Raw genomic sequence first — 19,304 nt, forward strand, 5'->3', positions numbered from 1 at the left:
CCCGTAAGTGGTAAATGTTAAAGGTTGCGGTCAAAGAAGAATTCAAGAAACAAAATTCTGTATAACTATTAAAATGGTTGTTTTTGTTAAATATCGTTAAATGAGGAATCATTTCCATTGTAAAATCCATTTAGTATTATGCATGTAAAATTGAGTAAAGCATTGTTAAAATGTGTTAACATTAGATGAATAAACTAAAACAAAACAAGATGGCCACCAATTTTGATCCAATGTTGTGTTTATTTAAAAACAAAACTCAAATTTAAACTCAAAATGATTCTTCATTTAATAATATTTATTAATAATAACATAATTTAATAATATTTAACAAAAATAGCAACATACTTGCATTTTTAATCTATATACTAAATTTTTTCTTGCGTTTTTCTCTGACTGCAATCTTTAAACATTACCAAAACAATAATAATAAGATTTATCCGAACTAAATGTAGTGTATCTTTTTATGTTCATGTTTTGTATGTAAATAGTCATATCTAATGATATTTTTGTAACAATCGCACCAATTAAGTTTTTCAACTAGGGTGGCTGATAGTATCCTTAAGAATTCAATATTAAATCTCTTCAACAGGACATTTTTATTTAAAATCTACTCATAATTATGCATGTAAAATTGAAAAAAAAAAGTACACTTCGTTTTTAAATAAACATGACATCAGGTAAACTTTGGTTGCCACTTATTATGTTGACACATTTCAAGTGTGCTTTTTTCAATTTTACATGCATGATACTAAATAGATTTTAAATGGAAATGATTTCTCATTTAGCAATGTAAAACAAAAACAATGACCACCATTTGTAGCCTATACAAAATTTTTTTCTCGCATCCTTCACTGCAACTTTTAATATTTATCCTTCATAGATGTTATTTTATTTTTGAACTGCCATGTTTCACTGGAGTCTTAATATAAATAAGCACCTTTTATTTTTGGATTAAAAATGTGAAAATCAGGTTCTTGTCCAGAATTTCCTCTATACTTAAAAACAAAAATAAAGAAAAATCTGTATGAAAAGAAAATATTGTATTCCAAAAATCACATAAATTCATCAAGTAGTTTTGTTTTTAATTAAAAAAATCGTTTTTGGAGTGATTAAATGGAAATTCATAGACATTGCAACAAAAATCTCGCAAGTTTGAATTACTGTTGAGTTATTTACCTCATTTCTGGAGATTATTTTCAAGATGGCAACACAAAACTGTCATTCCTCTCTTATCCATAAAACTTGATTTTCTTAGTTAAAAATAAAACTACTTGATGAATTTACGTGCTTTTTAAAAATATATTTTTTGTTCCATCACAATGTTTCTTTATTTTTGTTTTTTTTAATATAGGGGGAATTCTAGGCAAAAACCCATTAATTTATTAGAAATTAAAAAACAAATATGCTGCATGTACCTGTGACAAAATAAAAATATCATATTCCAAAAGTCATATTAATTAATCGAGTAATTTTATTTTTAAATAAGAAAATCAAATTTTATGAGTATTCGAGAAGTAACGGTCTCATTTATCATTTTGAAAAAATCTCAAGAAACAAAGGGAAGATAACTCTACAATACTTTATGCTTACTAGATTTATGTTGTAATGCCTATGAATTCCCATTAATTAAATTTCTTTTTACTTATTTAAAAATAAAATTACATGATTAATTTACATAATTTTTGGAATATGATATTTTCATTTTATCACGGCTACATACATTGTACAGATTTTTCTTTAGTTTTGTTTTTTGATATAGAGGAAATTCTGGATAGAACCAAAAATTATTTCAAATTTTTATTTCGAATTTAATTTTTGATTAAAAATTTTTTTTTTAATATTTTCAAATTACAGAAAATGCAAAACAATCTGTTTTTATCGATTTTTATTTATTTTTTATGTCAGTTGTTACAACCGTTAGTGAAGCTTCGACAAGCTTGCTGTCATCCTCAGGCTGTAAGAGGAGAGTTTCAGTATATGAACAAAGAGTAAGTTGAATTATATTTTTTTACAGTGAATGGAATATGATACTTTGGTTTCAACGCACATCATCCAGATGTTTTCTTTATTTCTGTTTTTTAAATATAAGAGAGATTCCATGTTACCGTAAACTGTTATGTCCTGTTTATTATTTTTTTACTTGTTCTACTTATTAAACGTCTCTATTGCTATTCTCTTTTACTGTTTCTTGTTACTTTTCACTATTCTTCTTACGATTGCTTTTACTTTTAAGGGTACTTTTACGTGTCTGTGTTCTTACATATATGAGTGTGCGTATGTATGCTCTTATCCTACAGTTTCTTGCCTTGGAAGGTCTCGATGTGTATGTGCAAATAACATCATGTGTACATACCTGCTTACCTTGGCCAGCATATGATGCTTTCTTGGATGCTGGTCTCCATCTCATTGGGAAGTGGTCACTGCAGACAGATGCATCGATAACAAGAAGATGGATTTGAACCTTCAATTCTTTTATTAAAGGCAAGCCTATCATCTGGACCCTGGTTGTCTGAGACCCGAGATTTCCCGTCTGCATTCTCTGCTGCCCAATACCAACTCTCAGCCCACCTACGACCACAATTCAGTATCGCCCCTAATTTCTGGTGCATTCTATCTAGGTGGATACCTGTCAAACCTAACCTTCTGTGACCCTGCTAAATCACTGATGGGAAATCCAAAATGCTTATATAAATTCTATTTCTAAAAACTACCTATATAGTATTTAAGCTGGGATTCCCAATACTACATCTAGACAAGAACCAAACATTTTATAGGTGTACATAGTGTGTTTAACATTAGCAAATTTTCGTTTCAAATTGTTTAAGAAAAGATAAACAAAGAAAAACAAATATCCTCCTCCTTTTCCTCCTCATAAGCAATATTTATTTTCATAAAAAATAAAAACTTTTTCCAAAATTACTGAATTCAGCATTAAATAATCGTGGAAAGGTTGCTATGCTGTAAAACAAAACATCCAAACCAAACTCCATTAATAAATATTTAAAAATATAAAAAATTTGAAGCCAAAATCTTTTTCCAAAATTACTGGATTTGGCATTAAATAACTTGCAAAAGGTTGGTAAGCCATAAAACAAAACTAATTATACTAAAATGTTTAAGGCAGGGCAAACATAAAAGAAAAAAAGCATAGTCATCATTAGGACAACAGAATATTCTTTTCATTGTTTTGATTCTCGAGTACATATCCAACAAAATTAGATACAGTTAATCAATCGAGAACCACGTCAGTCTATATACAAGCATATGATATCAATGGATACACACTCGAGAGTCAAAACAATTAAAAGAATATGCTGTTGTCCTAGCCCTAGTCATCGTTATCTTAATGAACAATATTTTCGAAAAAGTAAATGTTGTGTTTACAAGTGTGTGCATATTTGTATTTGCATCAAACATTTTTTTTTCCTTTCCATTTGCAAAACTCCTGCTCTGCAAAGTTAAAAACAAAAACAACAGTTTTCAAAGAATAAGTTGGATTATATTTTCACAATGAATCAAATCTGCCTTGTAGAAATCTCTGAAGTGCATCCCTAAATTCCACAAGGAAAATAATATTTATTCAAAATTTTCTTTTATTTAAAAAAAAAAAAATTTTAATGTATTTTTTTTTTGTGTGGGCAAATAAATAAATTGGAAGCAAACTATATTACAAAGCAAAAATAAAGAAAAATCTGTATGATGTGCGTACATGTGACCAAAAGAAAATATTGTACACCAAAAATTATGTAACTTGATCGGGTAGTTTTTATTTTAAAAAAGAAAATTAAATTTTATTAAACTATGAGTGATTAACTTTTGACGCCATCTTGAAAACAGTCTGAAGGAACATGAGAGATAACTCCAAATCGAAATTTTAGAAAGCCATTCTTAATATGGAGAGGGGAATACTAGGAAAATACAAATTTGCTTAAAAATGATTTTCTTTATAAAAGTAAAAGTACTTGATCAATTTAGGTGATTTTTGGTGTATGATAATTTTGGACAAGCACTCATAGTTTTTTAGATGATGATCGATAATTTGCATTATTTGCATTATTCAGCCATTCTCATCTTAGGTTTCACAAAAAAAGCAAAAACAAATAGCAGCAATAATAATAATAATAGTAGCAGCAGCAATAAGTAGTGGGATTCTTAAGTGTTTTTCCTGAAAATATTGATAACTATGAATTATTTTTCTCTTTTTTTTTTAATTCATATTATTTAGATTTTTCCAATTTCTGTTCTCATCTTGAGTGTTATTTTTGTCAATGTAACCTCCAACCTTCTTCAGGGGTATCTTGTTGAACTTGGAATCTGCACAGAATTTTGAATGGAACCCTTTGTTTAATCCATGGTGTAGGGGTAACATGTCTGTCAGCAATGGCTGGGTATAAATCTCAAGTAATTTGCAATTGTATTTTGAATATCACCCTTACTGAAGATTGAACCTTGAACCTCCAGAAGAGTGTAACTTTACAAATGAATTTTGCACAGTACTTTATCCACTATGTCACAGATCTTTGAAATGTAGAAATGCATAAATTATAGTTATTATTTTTCTTTCCAATGCATACACAGATGTGAAAGCTGTTGTTTGTTTTCTGGTATTCCAAAATTATGAATCAAAACAAATGCTTATACTATCCCCCAAAATATGCATCTGGCAGCAGACAAGTCATATTATTACACATCTAAAAATAAATTCATACAACAAATGTAAAATTTATTGTGATAATTTTTTGAACGCAAACTCTTCACAAGTTATTGTTACTGTCTATTTCAGATCATTATTTTATTAAGTTTAACCTGTTGTACCCAGGTAAAATAAAAAAAAAGGTACCTTTCAAAATATTCTGTATAATCCATGATTCTTTCACTCACAAAAAAGGTCACCTTATACCACTGGAAGATACCCCCCCCCTGCAAAAAGAAAATCATGATCCTTTAATTTTTATACTTTATTGTGATTATTAATACTTTTTATTTTCTCATCATTGGCCATTTATTCTCGATGGCAAGTTGAGTTCTTGCTTTTTCTTTTGATCAATATCATATTTTTTCATGAATTTGTTTTAGTCTTCTATAAAACATTGTTTTTAATCATCACATTACAATCTTGTTACAATCTTGTAACTCTCACTTCCCTTATTTTGTCATTTAGTCCTCACATTCCATGAACAATGTTTCTGACAAAGGGGGAAGGATTGCTGTTCTCTGGGCCAGAATCTCACACTTATCATTGGCTAGTTTTTGACTTTGAAATGATATTTTCCTTTTTTCTTTTTACATTTTTTTTTTTTCACAAAGGAGTCACCACTTATCAATGCCTGGAGGCCACTCGAGGATAAGGGTTAATAAGTGTACAGTAGTCAATGGGATAATATCTTAGTAATCGTTAGTAATAAAAATTTGGTAAATTGGATTACTTAAGGGGGCGGTTCATCAAGAATTTGTTTATGTTGGACTTGAAGACAACCATATTGTAGTCAGCTGAAAAGAAGGCAAAGGGAAGACAGTTCCACAGTTGTGCAGTTCCAAGAAAGAAGCTTTGTTCATGGAATCTATGTTTAGGTTTAAGCACAGATAAAAAGTGGGGGAAATTATTGATAGTGGTTTCAGCTAGATGAGTGTTTTTCGTGAAAGTTTGGCAAAGGGGACCATAGATTGGAGCTCAGCCAAGCACTTTCCATTTAAATAACGATAAAGTAGAGACAGGCTCACAACGTCTCTTCTGTGGGGAAAGATGTCGCAGGAAAGAGAAAAGGGCATCCCCCATTAGGTTACGAAGTCTATTTTGAACTTTGTGCTCTAAACAAAAACGTTCATTTCGAAGACGATCAGATTTTATCAAGAAACCTACTACTAAACGTCGGTTCTTCTGCTTATATGGTGATAATACTTATCAAATGCACTTGTTATGTTAGGCTGTATAAGGATGTTAACTTTGGTCAGAATTGAACTGTTCCTTTTTTTAATCAGATTTTTTTGATTATTGATTTTCAATACTTATCGAAGGCATTCAGATACAAAATCTATCTAAGAACACTCTCAGACACATAAAGTGTATTTGTGTGAATTATAAAAAAAATCATCTCAACCATTCTGGAGTCCATAGGGAACAAACTGACGTACATATACGGACACGATACATTTTATATATATAAGTCGAGATAATATATATTTTATATATATAAGTAGAGATAATATATCAGTGTCTATGAGCAAAAATTATATGCCAAATATAAATTACTAGCCTATCCATGACCCATTGGGTCAGTATCATTTATGGCTAGCTATGGAATCGTGAGTATATTAATTATGGCAAAAAATATACACATTTGTGCATACGACAATGGCCATCGCTTTTAGCACAACGAATTACATTGCTTATTATCTGGAAAACTGCTTATTTGCGGAAAATTTAAATGCAATATTCATTTTCAGCATAGTCGAAAACCTATAAAAGTCATCATTTTAAGGGAAAATGTTAAGGTGGAAATCAAGTAAAAATTGACCAAAAACTTCTATTTTTATATTTGCTTTAAAAAAAAAAAAAAACTACATTATATACAGTGTTGGTCATCCGAACTTTAAAATTTGTCTGATGTCACTTCTGCCGAATGACTTTGCAACAAAAAAAAAAAGTGTGACTTAATGAAAGCACTTATCACAAGTCAATGGTCATAACTTTTACCGTTGGATATGTTGTCACTGATCTGAGGGAGATAACTCTATTTTACTAAGACATTAGCGTACAGTGAGCAGCCACTTTTTAGCCACTTTAACTCCCAAGTTTATTTTTTCTTATTAGTTAGTGTGAAAAAAATTTATTTTATTTAAAAGAAAAAAAAGCTGATATTTGGGCTTGACAATGAATTCTCTGGAAAATGCAATGCAAACTGCAGAGTGAAATGTAATATCTATATATCTATAAAAGTGAAAGTGTTGGTCTGTTTGCCTGATTGTCTGTCTACATTTTCCTACGCAATAACTCTGTCAATTTTCAGCCTACAGATTCGAAATTTGATATACAGGGTACTGAGATTTGGGAAAATCTTTGTAATCGGTTTTCGGCCACAAATTTGGCTGTTAAGAGGTCAACGTTCAACGATTTGACCTTTGAGAACTCTAACAAACTCCTCCGGCAATTTTGGGTCTAAACATTTGAAATTTTAGATATAGGTGCCTTGGATATGGATCTAACTTAATAATTTGATTGAGCCCAAATGTTAAGGGGTCATAATAGGGGTCAAAGTTAAAAAAATTGACCGCTTTTTTTTTTTTTTGCTCAACATTTCAACACGCCGGGCTGAAATGCTAGTTTATCAAATAAACAAGTTTGAGGAAAGTTTTTAGTACGAGTCTAAAAAAACAAAAACAAAAAAACTTTTACTTATCTTTTTTTTTTATTTCATTTTTCTTTTTCTTAGAACAATTTAAAACATTTTCATTTAGTTATATTTAGAGTCATTTTAACTTAAAAGAAACAAAAAAGAAGCTGGTATTTAAACATTTTTCCATGCAAACATTTCAATTTATCTGTTCCAAATATCAACTTTCTTTTTGTTATTAATGTTTTGTAATGTTAAATTTTTTGTATTTTTTTAGCGTCTCAAATTGTTGTATGAAAAAAATGAACTAAAGAAGTTTTAAACTCTTAAAAGAAAAATGAAAATGAAAGAAAGTTTTTTTTTTTTTTTTTTTTTAATTAAAGAATCATACTAAAAAAATTTGTGGCATTTCCTGAAGAATCTTGGATTGGATTCGAATTATTGTTTGTTTTAACTAAAAATTAATTGTTTGAAAATGATTCCAACTTGTAATGAAAGTTAAATAAAAGTGTAAAAGAATACCTCTAAAAATCAGGCTTAAAAAGATAAGTCTTTAGTTGATACTCTGGAGCATTTTTACCTAATATCATAATTTTTTTTTTTTTAACTAAAAATTTATTGTTTGAAAATGATTCCAACTTGCAATGAAAAATACAAATAAAATTTGTAAAATGCAGATGAAAAAAAAAAAGCAAAAGGTATTTAGTTATGTTTTTATTTGCATATTTTAAACGCCATAAATTTGTTGATTCAAAAAAAACAAACTTTCATGGCTTTGTTTTTATGTAATTATACATATTCAAAATTTTTCAAACCGGAAGTTGTAGACCGGAAACATGGTTTCAACACTCAAACAAGACGATTTGAGTTTTAATATAATAGATATAACAAATATAATTTATCAGCATAAATATCTGTAAGGAAAGAAAATGATGTATTTGTTTTTTATTGTATTTAAATGTTTTCTGTTTAGAACAATGAGTATGGAAGAACTTTTGGAGTCTTTGATTAAAAAAGGCACCGTAGAATGTGAAGAGAGTCATCGTCAGGCAATTTCTACTCGCCATGGACTTGCTGGAATTTCCATAATCAACAATAAGGTGAGTTTACGTTCTAATTATTTTAGTTATTATCTAAAGGAAAATTGTACTTCTGTCTGCACACACATGTGAGCATGCTCAGCTAAAAGTCAGAAACTACACAAGACACACTTATAAACCTTGCGTTATCAGGTTTATAAGTCTCTAAATATGAAGTAGTCAATAACTTTTATGTTACACAAGAGCATATAAATAACTGCATATTAATAGAACTTAAAATTTTCAATATAAATTGTTTCAATTTTGTTTTTCAAGCATAATAATTATCTCAAATCTGAATGTAGTTTTTAGCTGCGAAATATGAAACATTGGTTGTTAGTAACTGATGATTTGGGTAACAGTATCAGGACTTCTCCTTTGCTTTCCTCTATTTCTAATTTTTAAAAATAATGAAATATTGATCAGGACTAAATATTAAAATCAATTCAAAATAAATTTTGCTTTTATAGATTAATAATTGACCGAAATTACTGATTAAACAGATTTCTTTATCTACTCTTTTGTCATTAAAATTATGCCCACCTGTCTAATAGGAGAAAATTTGATTTTAATCTATTAGTTAAAGGGCAGATGCTGGTGTGTTTGTATGTCCAGGTAAAACTTAAAAACAAAAAAAAAAACACAAACCCCTACAAAGTTGATATATTTTTTTTTAATTCTGGAAAAAAATAATACCTAAACTTTAGAAAAAAAGATTCATTCCCGGGGGGTCAAATGGTTATTTTTATCATTGAATGTTATTAAGAATTAAACACAATTTTTAATGTTTTCATGAAATAAGTCAGCATTTTTTTCAAATTGAAAGCCGCTCACTCCAAATTTAAGTTTCTTCACTCTTATCATTTCTCTTCAATGAAAACTTAGTTTTACTAGTGCTCTGGAGGCATCCCTAACAGCACTCTAAAAACCTAAAATTTATTTTTTCACTCCTCATATAAAAAAATACTCTTCTGGTGGGGGAAAGAAATTTAGCACTATTTAACATCTTCTATTTAATTATTTATAGCTTCAGACAATGCCGGGTAGCCCTGCTAGTCTATTATATAAAGGGTAGTTATCTGTGTGTTTTTATGTTTGTAAAATGCTTAGATTATTCTTTTAACATCTATATATCTAAAAGCGAAAATGTATGTATGTATGTGTGTATGTTTGCTAAAAACTTTCGACAGACACAACGAAAATTTGCAAACTCGGTATCATAGCGAAGCCCCATCCTTTGCTCGAAAAATATCGAAAAATTGGCCGAAAACGTTCATTTTTCCCCCTGAAATCGACAATTTTCGACAGGGGGGGGGTCAATAAAAACGGTCTTCTCGTGACGACGAGCGGTTCTACGCATGCGCCAGATGACGTCATGACCTGATTTACTTTAAATAGTTGAAAAACTGACTAAATTTCATGTACGTTGCGTTAGGTCAGTTGATTAGCGCATTTGTTCATTATCTAAACGTTTTGGGTTCGAATCGTGGTGTGAGATGTCTTTTTTTTTTTCGATTTTTTAAATTTAAATATTGAACCAGTGTTATTTAAGCTATTTTTCACGTAACGTTCGTTTTTCTGTTTTTTTTTTTTACTTCGCTTATCCACCCTCGACCACACATCCAAAAACACCCGGGTACCCACCGATTTTTTAAATTTTGATATCGAAACAGGCTTATTCAAGCCATTTTTCACGTGTTCGTTTTTCTGTTTTCATCGTTCTTTTGCCTTACGTTAGTTTTTTTTGTGTTTTTTTTCAATGTTTTGATTACCCCCCCCCTTAATTAAAACGTTGTTTTCTTTTTTTACTTCGCTTTTAACAAACAAACCTGGTCATTGACGTCGTCGTCGTCACGCTCGACGACTTCCGTGCGTGCACCTGTCAATTTGGTTCTTACTTAAATAAATTCAAACATCTTTCAGTAACTCATTCTGGCTGGCCGATTTTATTTTCAAACTTCGTCTCAGGGCTTCGGGTTCGACCCCCCCCCCCCGATTTCTTTTTTATTTAAGAGCACACACCACACACCTCCAAAAACTCGGGCAATGCCGGGTACCCCCGCTAGTCTATAATATAAATCTCACCTGTCTGCTTAAATGTATGTATGTTTGTATGTCTGCCTAAAACTTTCAACAGAGGCGACAGATTTTCACAAGATCAGTATCATTGTGAAGCTCGACCTTTCGGGCGACAAATATCGAAAAATTGGCTAAAAACATTAATTCCTTCACCCTCAACTGGGCACTATTCTACAAGGAAGGGTTGCTTTTTTCGCCTATATTTTCGAATGACATCCCCTCTTTTCGATTGACTAGCCTTAAATTAAACCTTTGTCACTTCCGGTTTGGCAATGGATGCAATGGTAAAGACGTCACTGTTTTTTTTTCACATTCTTTTTCTCCTTCGCGGTACAGGTTTCAGCCTGCCTGTCTCCTATCACATTTTTTTTTGTCCTCAACATACACCTCCAAATACCTGGGCGACGCCGGGTACCTAGGCTAGTCTTAAAAGAGAGAAATGGGTTGGACAGAGGTAAAAGAGTGTTGGGAAGAAAGATGGTAAAATGGAGAATAGGGGAAAATGATAAAGAGACAGTGAAGGGGAGAGAGAGAGAGAGAGAGAGAGAGAGAGAGAGAGAGAGAGAGAGATGAATAGAAGTTTAAATTTATAGATGTTGCACATACCATTTAACTTTTTATTTAGTTTTTTTTTCCTGGGCAATGCTGGATAGCTCTGCTAGTCTGTTGTATAAAAAGCAGTTGTCTGTGCTTATGTCCTGCTAAAACTACAAACCAAATCCCTACAAAGTTGGTATTTTTTTTATCGTGTTGCCCCAGATGAATAATATCTAAAATTTAGAAAATTTTATTCAGTCTTCGACCTTAAACTGATACAGACTTCATCAGGTGCGGGTAGCATGCTTTGCAGGTACGAATTTATGCTGACTCATTCCTTGAAAAATCTACATAAGCGAGAGTTGTCTGTCTGTATGTGTGTGTGTGTATCCAAAAAGAAAGGAGTGGGCTAGACAGAGATGATAGAGGGAGGGGGGAGAGCGGAGTAAAAATAGAATTTTTGCACTTTTGCCCTGGGCAATGCCAGATAGCTATGCTAGTTTATATATAAGATTAATAAGTGCAATTTTTTTTTTTTGCTTTTTTAAAAATATTTTCCAGTTGGCAGATGCTGTAAATTATTACCGAGATGTATTGGCAGTTAGCCGTGAACATGAGAAGAATTTGAGGGTGGATAATCTTCAGCTGTTGCATTGCTATCATAATCTGCATGAAATTTTGCAGTTAAAACCTGATGAAATCAGCCACTCTTTGGACGATGATAACCTTCAACAAAAGGTAAGCGACCATCATTTTTGTATTAATAAAATCATGAGACATGATTTGGTGTGTAGTTCTTGTCTATATATAACTTTCATAAATACATATTGAATATTATTGAATTAATTATACATATGAATTATTATTAAAATATTATTATACATATTGAATATTATTGAATTAATTATACATATGAATTATTATTAAAATATTATTATACATTAAATTATTATACATATTGAATATTATTGAATTAATTTGGAATTATTTTGGACATGAGTAAATTGTATTGTTTTTATTTCATTATTTGGACTATTATCCTCAGCTTTTAGTTGTTGTTTTCACAACGTTTCGGTCAATTATTCGTATTATTTATTGCCAACTATTCATCAGGTTAACCTGACGAAAGCCAGATATGTGGATATAGTTGGAGGATTCGACATTCTTATCCCGTCGCGGTTAACCTGATGAAGGCCAGAAGAATAATTGGCTGAAACGTTGTGAAAACAACAACTAGAAGATGAGGATAATAGTTCAAATAATGAAATAAAAATTACATATTGAATAGTTCCTTTTTTTTTTGTTTTTTTGGGGGTACTTGTGCAGAATAGGGATCATTATTGTTGGCATATACCAGGCATTTAAAAAATTTTTTTTACTGCAAACGATGGCTAATATTTAAAACAATAGCAAGCATTTAAAAACTAAAGAAATAATCATGTAATTATAATTGAAAATAGTGTATGGTAATTTCAACTAAAAAACCTTATTGTGTAGTTTATGGGCCATACTGAAATAATAACACTATTTAGAAAGCCATTTTTAATATGGAGAGAAAAGGGGGGTACTTTTTAACTATTCTGTGCTTTCACCTAAGAATTCAATAAACAAAATTAATAAACAACAATCATTGCCAATTGTTGGCTGCTGTGATTTCATTGACTAAGCATTTTGGCACCTTTCTGTGGTTCACGTAACAAAATATGTAATAATGCTGCCCTTATTCTGTATAAGTACCACTTTTTAATTTTTTATTTACTACTAATCAAATATTTACTGAAATCAAAAATAAAATAATAAAAAATTAAAACAAATTTTTAAAATCATGATTCAAAGACATGTATGTTATTTATTGTTACTCGCGGGACCTGTGGAAATTCCACAGCGGACTCTTTTGTATGTAATATATTGATGTTGGCATTCTGTGGATGTTCAGCGTAAATAGAGATGCCTTGATATTGTTGTTAAAACTGCAAATATATTTATCTAAGCTAGCAGGGACGCCTTGCATAGCCCGGTCATAAAATACGCTTAAATATTATATTTTAATTTATGCAGATTTCATATATATTATTATAGAGTCAATTTTCTATCAATTCTTATATATTGTAAAGTTGTGATTTCAAAAAATATATACATATGACTGGGGTGCATCAGCTTTAATCGAAACTAAAACCAAAACTTATGAAGAAAAAAAGAATATATATATATATATATATATATATATATATATATATATATAACTTGAGTTTCTTCAGCTATAATCGAAACCAAAACCAAAACTTATGAAGAATTCTTGGTAAAATTATTTATAAAAGAATATATATAACTTGCGTGCCATCAGCTATAACCGAAACCAAAACTTACAAAGAATGGTAAAATTATTTATTACAAGAAATGGAAGGTTATAAAAATTAAATGACAGTCGCTCAGAAGTCTCTCGCTCCTTGACAAGGTTCAAAAGAGAGTCGCAAACCTGATAGGCCCTGAACTGGCATCTAAGCTTCAGCCTCTGTCCCATCGACGAAATGTTGCATCCCTCTGCCTTTTCTACAAGTATTTTAGTGGTGAATGCTCTGACGAACTGCAATCACTTGTGCCCCCACGACGCGAGCACCCTCGACAAACCCGACAGGCTACTAGATCCCACCCCCACACTGTAGAGGTCCCTAGATGTAAAAGATCTTTTTACTCCAATAGTTTCTTCCCCAGAACCGCAAGACTCTGGAATTCCATTCCAGGTCCCTGCTTCCCCAACAGTACTGACGTGCAGAAGTTCAAGTGTAACGTGAACCGACACCTTGCTGCCCAAATCCCTACATAGTACCCCAGTAGTTGTTGCCCCTGATAGTAGCCCCCTACACCAAAGTGGCAATTTGCCTTGTTTGGGGTGAAAATGTAATAAAAAAAAAAAAAAAAAAAGTAAAAAAAAAAATGTAAGCATGACATAACACACACGTTATCATATTAATATATAGATAAGCATTATGTTCAAAGTTTAATGTTTTTTAAAAAGACAAAATTTATCTGTCTATCCACTTTTCACAATTTCCCTGCTCAATGCAGACCTATGACTCACGACAACTACAAATCACTGTACCTTGAAGATTGTTTATAACAACAACAACAATAACAAATTGCGCTAATCTCAATACTGGACCCTGATTGTCGGACCATTTAATAATTTTCTTTATATAACTGTAGTTTGTTGTCGCTTTTCGGTTCATCAGAATCATCTCTTCTTTAACGTGTTTTGATCTTTATATCTGCAGTGGAGATTAATCTGTTATGCTTCGTTTTTGTATTGTATGCTTATGATACTGCAAAGAAAGTGGACTCTCTCTATTATGCTAGAAAATTACCCACACCTGAAAGTATCCTATATCTTCACAAAGCCACAATTTATCCGTGGAGTTTTATTGGCACATCGGCACATCTTATGCATTTACTACTAGTCTCTTGCTGGTTAGACATAGTTTAAAAAAGAGTTTCAAATTTAATAGGTCTCACACTGTCTACTTAGCTCCAACCTCTGTCCCATCGCCGCAATGTCTCATCCCTATGTCTGTTTTACAAGTACTTTAATGACATGTGCTCTGATAAACTCATAGTACTTGCAACATACATACTCCAAAACAATCCAACAAGCAACAAAATCCCATCCCTTCACTGTTGAGGTCCTTAGATACTGGAAAGCCTTCTACTCTAATGCTAGACTTTGGAATTTCCTCCCTGTTTCCTGCTTCCCTAACTGTACTGACATGTAGAAGTTTAAATGTAATGTGACATCCCGCTACTCAAATCCCCACAGTTTCATGTTAGACATGATCTTAATTAGTTGCACCAAGTGGCAATATGCCTTTTTTGAAGTGAAAAGGAGTTAAAAAAAAAAAAAAAATCTGGTAATTTCTAAACTTCTTGATTCACTTGTAGACGCTTCTCCACGGTAAAGCGATGTTCCGTATTGTATACGAAACATGCAATAAATTTTCAGAACTGAAATTTGATCTTTGTTCTCTTTATTTCTTTGCATTCTCACAGAAAAGACGTGAGTCTATCTCTATTCTATTATCACTTTTATGATAGGTGCTCGACGGAACTGCAACCTATCGTCTTCCTCTCTTGTAAAACTTTTGCAACGAAAGCTATTCTAGCCACAACAACCTTCAACAGCGACCTTCAACAGCGACCTTAAACGATTTCCTTCAACAACTTCCTTCACTTCTATCTGTGCCTAAAACTAAACAAAAATTCCATGAACAGAGCTTCTTTCCTAGAACTATCTGTTTGTGGAACTGCTTCCCAACTGATAATAGCATGATCGCTTTCAAGTCTTATGTAAAAACTAGCTTGGGTGCCCGGCGTTGCCCAGGTGTTTGGAGGTGTGTGTTGAGCCAAAAAAAAAAAATGGTAGTAGGTAGGCAAACTCGAACCCGTACTTTGACAAGCTTCTGGGCTTGACCTTTACTCCTGATCTGAAATGGAACACGTACATCAAGTCTGTTGCCAAGGTCGCTGGAAAGATGGTGGGATCTTTCTACCACTCTAGAAGATATCTCACTACTGATGCAATTCTATATCTATATAAAAGCCAAGTACGCCCAAGGATGGAATACTGCTGCCATATCTGGGCAGGAGCTGCTAAAAACAGCCTTTCCTGCCTTGACCGAGTACAAAATAGACTTTTTGGCTTAGTGGGGGATGCCCTTTTCTCTTCCCTGCAACCTCTCTCCCACAGAAGAGATGTTGCGAACCTATCTTTGTTTTATCGTTATTTCCATGGCAGGGGCTCGTCTGAGCTCCAATCTGTAGTCCCCCCTTGCAAATCTTTTACGAAAAACACCCGTCTAGCTGAAGCCACTGTCCAAAATTTTCCCCACTCTTTATCTGTGCCTAAATCAAAATGTAGATTCCATGAACAAAGCTTATTTCTTAGAACTGCACGCCTGTGGAACTCTGTTCCATCTGCCTGCTTCCCACCTGACTACAACTTGGATGTCTTCAAGTCCAGCGTAAACAAATTCCTGATGAATTGCCCCCTCAAGTAGACATTTTTATTAAATCCCCACACTAACGTACTGTACATGCAATAACCCTTATCCCTGAGTGGCTTCTGGGCCTTGATAAGTGGTGATCACCTTGTAAAAAAAAAAAAAAAGAAAAAAAAATGTGCTGTTGCACCCATCGCCAACCAGAAGTGACAAATGTTTAAATTAAGGCTACTTAATCGCAAAGAGGGGAATGATTTTCAAAAATATTGGTGAAAAAAGTGACCCCTCTCTGTAGAAAAGTGCTCAGTTGAGGTTGAAGGAATTGACGTTTTTAGGCAATTTTTCGATATTTGTCGTTCGAAGGGTCACGCTTCTAAACGATACCATTCTTGTGAAAATCCGTCACCTCTGTCAAAATTTTCAGGCAGACATACAAACATACATACATACATACATACATACATACATACATACATTTAAACAGACAGGTGAGATTTATATCATAGAAGATAAGTTCTTGTTGGATCATCTTCTATACATATAAAAGCGAAAATGTGTGTATGTATGTATGTTCGTTTTTTGTGTATGTCCGCAAAAGGATTTTTTCTGGCGGCTTCTCGAGGCCGTCGCTTATTTTTAAAACTTTTTATATGCTGTCTAAATGATAATATCTCTGACTTAACAACGGAGGTCGCTCGTCTATTTAATTTGCCCGACTTTGAAACGTTAAATATTCAACATTTTCGGATTGCCGCATGTTGCTTTCATTTTTCGGTATAAAAAAAGCGAAACTCGATTCGAATCCTGGCCTATGGCCAGTGGTCTCTAGAAAGCAATGTAACATTTGGTCAATGTCGACTTACCGTTGTCATATCAGATGGTTGCTTTTATTTCAAGACGAGCCACTCCCTAATAAATGGGGGGAGCTGTTTTTCCTCAAAGTTAGGTAAAAGCAAACAAACCGGGTTATTGACCTCATTAAAAACTGTCCCGCAGAAAATATTAACTGCTGAATAGCTATTGCTTACGTCGTCGTCGTAACGCTCGCACAAAATGTTAACTCTACGACTTCCATTTGGCGTCATTAAGTGCGGGCACCTGTCAATTCTCTTCTTACTTAAATAAATTCAAACTTCTTTTAGTAACTCATTCTTGCTGGCCGAGCGGTTAACGTATCATGTTTTTTTCACATTTTATTTTCCAACTTAGCCTCAGGGCTTCGGGTTCAATCCTACCTACTTACCAAAATTTTTTAACCCCCCCCCCGTTTCTTTTTGATTTAAGAGCACACACACACCTCGAAACACCCGGGCAACGCCGGATACCCCCGCTAGTCTTATATAATTAAACTCTACCCAAGTTCCATCACAACTGATCATCACGGTGTTGCCTCACTTTCTACCTAACACTCATTCATCCTAATCCTAGAGTGGCTTCTGGGCCTTGATAAACAATGATCCTCAAGTAAAAAAAATGCTGAGCAGCTACATTTGTTATTGCATAACACAAGAAATAACACTTGTATCAAGATCAAACCTCAGTTACGTGAGCATAAAAGGACACGGGTATTGGGGCAGTGACTAGCAGAGATCAAGTGATGCTTGGGTCCACTGCTTGAATGTATGCCCCAAAGATATAAGTATAAGTCCTAGTACTGAAAAATATTATGAGAAAGCAAGTCTTTTATTTTTTACTTTTATTCATCTTAAAAAAAAGTATGTTGCTATTGGGACATACTGTGATAGAAGTCAGATTTATAGGGGGGGAGGTAATCCCTAAGTCGTGAGTTAGGCAGCAAGATATTTGTTCACATTACATTGGAATTTCTGCATCTTAGTATTGTTAGGGGAAACGGGGAGCAGGAAGGGAATTCCAAAGAGTAACTGTTCAAGGAAAGAAGCTATTAAAGTAAAACAAGATTTTTGACATCTAGGAGACCTCTATAGTAAAGGGGTGGGATTTTGCTGTTAGTCGAATGGGTCAAAGATATTTTCGTTGAAGTGGCACAAGTGCAGTAAGTCCATCAGCACACATTCTGTGAAAGTGCTCGTAAAACAATGATTGACCAGTGGTGGGCAGAAATCCGGTGATGCCTGAAGCTAACTACTTGATTTTGTGTCTCAAAGATTCAAGTATAAGTCCTATTATTGAAAAATATGGAAAAGAAAGGAAGCTGCAATCCACCCCCAATCACACTGCTCTTTCTGCTCAGTACTGTATTGCAGGCAGTGCACTAGCTTAAAGAATGTTCTGGTGAGAGTGTGCTGTTAATTTATGATTTTCTTTTTGTATAAATTGCAGGTGTTTGATTTTTATTGTAATATATATTTATTTTTTATTTTGTATATATTGCAAGTGTTTGATTTTTATTGTAATATGCATTATTTTTTTTTTGTTGAACAGGCTGATGATATCCGTAATAAATTAACCAAAAAACAAATGTCTATCGTAAAAGAAGACAATGATCATTGGATGAAAATAAAGAATAAAACGGAACATCTTGAAAAACAGGTAAACTATTTACGTTGCTATTTTCTATTTGTTTTACTCAATAAGTCAAAAGTTTTTCATTATTTTTGTGACTTATTTTTTTATTTATTGTTTAACAAAGGAATCACCACTTATCAAGGCCCAGGGGCCACTCGAGGATAAGGGTTAATGAGTGTACAGTAGTCAATGGGACAATATCGTAGGAATCGTTCGTAGTGGAAATTTAGTAGATTGGATGACTTAAGTGGATGGCACATCAGCGGTTCAGCAAGAATTTGTTTATATTGGACTTGAAGTCAACCATATTGCAGTCAGCGGGAGAGTAGGGGAACAAAAGAGTTCCACAGGCATACAGTTCTAAAAAAAAAACTTTGTTCATGGAATGTATGTCGAAGTTTAAGCACAGATAAATAGTGGGATAAATTATTGACAGTGGTTTAAGTTGGATGAGTGTTTTTCGTGAGACTTCGATGAAGGGGGACCATAGATTGGAGTTCAGATGAGCACTTGCTGTGAAAATAACGATAGAGCTGAGACAACGTCTCTTCTGTGAGAAAGAGGTTGCAGGGAAGAGAAAAAGGCATCCCCCACTAGGCTACAAAGTTTATTTGGACTTTGTCAAAGCAGAATAAGGTGCTTCTAACAGCTCCTGCCCAGATGTGGCAACAGTGCTTCATCCGTGGATGTACTTGACTCCTCTGCAGGTAGAGAATTGCATCAGCAGTGAGATATCTACTGGAGTGGTAGAATGATTCTACCATTTTTCCAGCGACCTTGGCAATGGATTTGATGTACGT

General features: G+C 33.0%; 1 protein-coding gene across 1 annotated transcript in view; it reads left to right on the top strand.

The window, feature by feature from the left end:
• The window catches only part of LOC145241331 (E3 ubiquitin-protein ligase SHPRH-like), a 91,454-nt gene that overhangs the window by 40,500 nt on the left and 31,650 nt on the right, over positions 1 to 19,304 (top strand). The window contains exons 15-18 of the mRNA XM_080104165.1: positions 1,906 to 1,988; positions 8,305 to 8,431; positions 11,588 to 11,764; positions 18,421 to 18,528. Of these exons, the coding sequence (XP_079960291.1) occupies positions 1,906 to 1,988; positions 8,305 to 8,431; positions 11,588 to 11,764; positions 18,421 to 18,528 (495 nt within the window). The remainder of the gene's footprint in view (positions 1 to 1,905; positions 1,989 to 8,304; positions 8,432 to 11,587; positions 11,765 to 18,420; positions 18,529 to 19,304) is intronic.

This window comes from Euprymna scolopes, chromosome 20 (genome assembly GCF_053919585.1).
Source record: "Euprymna scolopes isolate OS-2025 chromosome 20, ASM5391958v1, whole genome shotgun sequence".
NCBI classification, from domain to species: Eukaryota; Metazoa; Mollusca; class Cephalopoda; order Sepiida; family Sepiolidae; genus Euprymna; species Euprymna scolopes.